The sequence below is a fragment of the Gambusia affinis genome, linkage group LG23, assembly GCF_019740435.1.
Source record: "Gambusia affinis linkage group LG23, SWU_Gaff_1.0, whole genome shotgun sequence".
NCBI lineage: Eukaryota > Metazoa > Chordata > Actinopteri > Cyprinodontiformes > Poeciliidae > Gambusia > Gambusia affinis.
In genome coordinates, this window is record NC_057890.1 from 17,194,360 (window position 1) to 17,200,289 (window position 5,930).

Below are 5,930 nucleotides of genomic sequence, written 5' to 3' on the forward strand. Positions count from 1 at the left end.
GGAGTCAGTCAACCAATGAGGGAGAGAGTAGGTGATGCGTTCGGGGCCGGCTGGGAAAACAGAGATTCAAGTTGGATAACAAAGAAAATCAGTTTATAATTGGGTGTAAACTGTAATTAAAGCTGCAGTCTGTAACTTCTACAAAGAAAGTTTTTTACATATTTAACATTATTACAGTTTAATATTATGCAGATGAGCTGCTGTAGGTTTCTAAAAAGATGCACTAAATACAATCAGAGCCAGGAGGAGGGGCTTAGCGCTGTCAATCAATCTCATGTACTCGCTGCTAAATGTACTAATGGCAGAGAAATAGATCTCCATTACGGGAAAACTGTTTATCCACGGTCATCAGAGGCTATGCTAACTAGCCTTTGCATTGACATCAGGCTACGCTAGCTGTAGTGTAGCAGAGCCCATGGATGATTGACAGCGCTAAGACCTGCCTCCTGGCTCTGATTGGTTGATGCATATCATCCTGCATCAGTTTGAACTGATATGTAGAAACTATTTTTTATGAAAGTGACGTACCGCAGCTTTAAATGAGCTAATCTCTGGATCTCTCTCAGGTCCGTTCCGGCCGTGTCTCCGCCTTCTCGGCAGCTGGATGATCCGAGGCGGCGTCTGGCTCATCGCTGCAATCGCATTGGTCAGCAACGGTCTCGTTGTCCTGTCGGTCTTCTTCTCTCCAGCCAGCGTCGTCACGCCCCCCAAGCTCCTGATTGGCCTGCTGGCTCTGGTGAACGGCCTGATGGGAGTGTGGAGCGGCTGGCTGGCGGCGGTGGACGCCTGGACGTTTGGCAGCTTCTGGAGGTTTGAATACAGTTATTATCTGACTGACTTCCTCCTCCTTGGTTTTAATGTCTGTTCTGCTGCAGGTACGGGGTGAAGTGGGAGAGCAGCTTCCTGTGTCGCCTCAGCGGCTTCCTGTGTGTGTTTGCGTCTCAGACCGCACTCTTCCTGCTGACCGTCGCGGCTCTGGAGCGATGTCTGTCTGCTGCAGGTGCGACACAGAGCAGCAAAGCTGGCAGCAGCAGCGGTGAGAGAAACGTCAACAAACATTTTGTCACCATGTAACCTTACAACCAATAATCTGTCATCAATCCTAATTCACATGGCGGTTTCATGAACTTACAGTTGAATAACGTTTGGCGTCTGGCATGAAGTTTTCATTATCTAATGTTTATTCTGCATTGCTGCAGAACAGGAAACATTTTGACAAATATATTGATGCCCTCCATGTTTTCTGACCTACGGTAGAAGTGGTCAAACACAAACATGAATAAAAGCATAAAAGATACGTAGCATCATGTTTCAAATGCATTGAATAATGAGGATTGAATTATTTGATATTCTAAAAATGCAGCAACATATTTTAAAACTCAGCCATGTTTTAACTCCTGTTCCCGCAGGTCGCTCTTCGTCTCCGCTCTTCATCCGTTTGTCGATCTTCCTCTGCTTCCTGCTCGGCTTCGTCATCACTCTGCCTCCGCTGATGGCCGGTCACAGCAGCTCCTCCTTCTGTTTGCCGCTGCCTTCGTCATCCTCCTCTTCCTCCACCCTGGCCTTCGCGGTCTCCTTGGTGCTCTTCGACTCGCTCTGTTTCCTCGTCATGACGCTCTCCTACACTCGCCTCTACTGCCGCGCCAGCAAAGCTCCGCCAAACTCCGACGACGACGCGCCGTTGACTCGTCACGTCGCCTGGCTGCTCTTCTCCGACTGCCTGCTCTACCTGCCCGTCGCCTTCCTCTCCTTCTCCTCCCTCCTGCGGCTCCCCGCCGCCGGGCCGGAGGCGGCGAAGGGAGTCCTGCTGCTCGTGACGCCGCTTCCGGCTTGCGTAAACCCGCTTCTCTATCTCCTCTTCAACCCGCTGGCCAGGGGAGAGCTGGCGGCGCTGGCGGCTGGCGCCTGCAGGGGCGCAGTGGCGTCACAGTTACAGAGAAGGGGCGTGACCGGAGGACGGCCGCTGGATTCAACGTTCGATGAAGACGCGGAGAAGCAGTCGTGTGACTCGACTCAAGCGCTGGTGGTTGTGGAAGGTGTGAAGGAAGAGGAGGAGCAGAGGAGCAAGACGCAACCGGCCGCCCAACGTCGCTAAACGGACAGAAAACTCACACATGTAGCGCTTGTTGGTCTCACCTGACAACAGCTTGAATTTCGATCCCAAAGGTTCTTTTTCTTTCTAACAGAACCTTCAAAATCTGCCTCATTTCATTCTATTGTTCAAAATTCACATTTACTCTTCAATTTGGGTTTGAACTGCTTCTAAAAGCAGGTAAAGCATTTAAAAAGAAAATAAGTTAATGCTTTTGGTGTGTGGAAAATGAGCCATTTTAAAACCTCCCTAATATTAACTCACATTCTACGGGCACTATGCCGTTACCTGGCAACTAGTGGAATTCCGCCTGTTACCTAGCAACCCAGGCAGAGCTCCAGCCTGGTCAGCTAGGGTTCCACTTTATGCGCTGTACAATGGCTGCTGGAAAAGACTAGAGTTTTGTTGTTGACTTACTATCCAGAAACTATTTGCTGCATTTTGTTGGTTGTGCAGGAGGCTCCACTTCTGCTTTTTAAGATGCACGGTTGTATAGTTGTGGATCTGTCTGCAGCTGTTTTCATGTGTGAGTGTAAACAGTGAGTTGGGGGCGTGGCCAGCTGCAGCTTATTGGATCATCCCCTAGGTTTCAGGGCATCAAAGTAAGGGAACTTCAGCCTTTGGACAATCCTGCATGTTTTAGTGAGGCAGATTTCTATGACGACGATTATTAATTTATTTGTATATATTTTTTACTTTTGAAACTCAAGATTTTCTTTTTGAGTTTCAAAGGTAAAAAATACATACAAATTTTAGAAAGTTTCTGTATTTGAAAAGTCAGAAATTTTCAACGTTTGAAACACAGAAAACTTTTTCAAGATTTTTCTTTTTAAATTCATCTCAAAATTAGTTTTTTTTGTACAGATGTTCCACTTTTCAAACTCAGAAATTTCTGTTTTTGTAGAAAATTTCTGACGTTAATCAAAAAATTTGTTTTTTATCACAAAATTTCAATTTTTTGTATTTTTTTGCATACATTTTTTCCCCTATAATGGCCCTAACACAGCGTAGTATTTATTCCCTATCTTCACTAACTCTGTTGGTTTGCCTGATTCTTCTCCCGATAAATGAAATCCTCATAATCTGAAGCATTTAAATGTGAGAAAAATATGTGAAAGTGAGTCTCAGTAGCTGATTTCTGAGAATATAAACACATTTTTTAGGTTTTACTGTCAATTTTTTTTGTTGGTGTTTTTATGTGGTAATCCCATAAAATGCGTCCAGAAATGACTTTAAGGGACCAGATTTCATGAATTTTTGCTCTGCCTTTCCAGCTGTTGTCAGGTGAGATCAAACCTCCAGGTCCAGCAAATGTAGCAGCAGCAGAAGAAGAGAAGCCTGAACTCATTTTTCTATTTTTTTTCTGTTTTGACCAGACAGTTTGTTTCAGAAGAGGGTCTCAGACATCATGAAGGGTTTCATTTTAAAACATGGTTTTGCAGCAACGCGCCACCAAATGTTCTCGCTAACGTCTCGTGTTTCTGCGAGCGAGTGTGAAAACTGCAGCCTGCGTGAGAGTTTCGTCAACCTGGAGGAGAAAACCAGCTGCAGAATCATCGTCCGTTCAGTCTGAAATGTTTATATCTTTAAGCTCATTCTGACCTCATTTTCAGGTCACAAGAATAAAAATAATCTGTTTTTGTGTTGTAAATAGGCGCTACTGTGACAATCTTCATTTACGTAGACTGTGAGAAATCTGTTTTTTCAAGGTTTTTGTTGTATGTATATTACAGTTGTTTTTTTAACGCTTGTCTTTTTCATGTTTGTCGTGTGAAGTGGTGATTGTGAACACTGTTTCACATTAATGTGACCTAAAATACCTGCAGATTTTCTCACCTCTCTTGCTAAATCTTTGGGCTGGAGAAACATTTTCTACTTCATTTATTTATTTATTTTTAAAAATGGTCTGACGTTATATATTTTTTAGAGGAAAAATTTTAATCTTTGCTTCTTGTGGTTTTTTAATGGAAATTTTAGAGTCATGTGCTTCTGAATAAATCAACTTTGTTGGCTTTTAAATCAAAGCTACTTTATATATTTCAATATATTTTTTATTCAGGATAAAAAAAACAGCTGTTGAGAAGTTTCAGAAGTGAAACCTGCTTTAGTTAACATAGAAACTTTGATTTTTAACCATAATTTTGCTTTATTTATAATCGAATAAAACATTAAACTTTTACAAAACTAAATAATTTCTTCTTTTCAGTAAAGTGCTCCGTAGTTGTGGCAATTTAAGGACATAGTCTGAAGACAAATGACAAAAATGGATGAAAAAGAAAAATGCTGCTGGTTTGAGTAAATTTAATGCAAATATTTTATCAAATGTTTAGTTTATCTGAAATTCAGACTTCGCCACACTTTTCATTCAACTGAAGAATAAAATGTTGCAAAACAAGATTTGTTTTAATCTTTTACCTTGATTATTTAAGTAGTATTAAAATAATCCAGCTGTGGGAATTTTCTGTACAATTGGGCATTAAAAAATTAATTTCGACAAAGTATTAATCAATTAAAAGTGGATTTTTTAAAAAAATGTATTTCGAACAGTAGAGCTGTTAAAATATATAAAAAAGTATAAATTCACTGTCAAACAGCAGTTTTCCCAGTATAAACAAATTATTTCCACACTTACTGGCTGGTATTTTGGTAAGCAAAGTTCTTTTTATAATTTGGGCGAATCACATTTTTATAACCTTTTTGCTGTAATTTTCCGGTTGGGAATCAGAAAATACAAACAAGTTATGTAATTTAAAACAAACTAAAGTGGATACATTCAGTAACATTACGATGAGTCTGCATCAAATATCAGTGGTTATAACAGGAAACAAACAAAATCTCCATTTATTTGTAACCACAAGGTAATAGTTGAGTAATTACAGAAACGTGACCAGAGGGACCGGGAATCGAACTCATAACCTTCCGATTGCAATACAACTATTTGAAATATTGTTATTGACACGTTGCATAAATTACAGGGTTTGAACAGGTTATAGTATTCTTTGTATTTATGTTGGATTTCCTCTCATTATCGTGTTCATTTAGTTTATATCTCAGCTTTTTCTGTGTATTTCACCCTAAGTGTTATGTGAGCAGGTTTTTCTTTGATATCATCCCATCTTATTTTGAATTTCACAGACAACCTAAATACACAAGTAGATGGGAATTATTTTAGATCATGGTTTCTGCCTCCCTCAAAAATTGCCCCACAGTTGGTCTAATTATAACAACGAAACTTAATAACTTTGGTAAAAGAATTTGTCTTGATATGTTTTTTCTGTATGTGAAGTGGTGGTTTCTGGTAAAAACACGTTTTCAGTGTTGTACTTTCAATATCTAACGCTTTCACTTACAAAAAAAATAAAACATAAACCACATGAAATAAGAGGGCGGGGTTTAAGCTTGTGCCCCGCCCTTTTTTAAATGTGTCACCACAGCAACAATCAAAGGAATACATAAAAAAATGAGTAATCACAAAGCATGACGATGAATGTGTGCTGTGTTAAAAGTTTTTTGTTGCACTTTTTCTGTAATCAGCACTTAAAATATAAACAAATTAAATGTTTCATGAAAACGTAAAATGGTTCTTCCCTTAAAATGTTCTTCTTGTCCTCTTGTAAATCTCTGTAAAGTACTTTGAGTGTTTGTTGGAGTGTAGTTTGTAAAGTTTAGCTTGAAGTTACAGTTTGTGACGTAAATAAAATTGGCAAAATGTATAGTTGAGTCTGTTATTATCCCTATTAGCATTAGCAAACAAGTTTACATTTAATGTAAACCAAATTGGTTTCTTTACTAACGTCGCCTAATCCCTTTTCACTTTAGATTCGGAGCCTCCCTGAAT

The 5,930-nt window shown here is 39.9% G+C and overlaps 1 protein-coding gene across 2 annotated transcripts in view; it reads left to right on the forward strand.

Moving 5' to 3' along the window:
* Window positions 1-5,807, forward strand: part of LOC122826522 (leucine-rich repeat-containing G-protein coupled receptor 5A-like) — a 44,494-nt gene extending 38,687 nt beyond the window's left edge. For both annotated transcript variants that reach the window (XM_044108499.1, XM_044108500.1), the window contains 3 exons: window positions 567-810; window positions 876-1,036; window positions 1,410-5,807. In XM_044108499.1, coding sequence (XP_043964434.1) covers window positions 567-810; window positions 876-1,036; window positions 1,410-2,095 — 1,091 coding nt within the window. In that variant the 3' untranslated portion in view covers window positions 2,096-5,807. The remainder of the gene's footprint in view (window positions 1-566; window positions 811-875; window positions 1,037-1,409) is intronic.
* The last annotated feature ends 123 nt before the right edge of the window (window positions 5,808-5,930 follow it).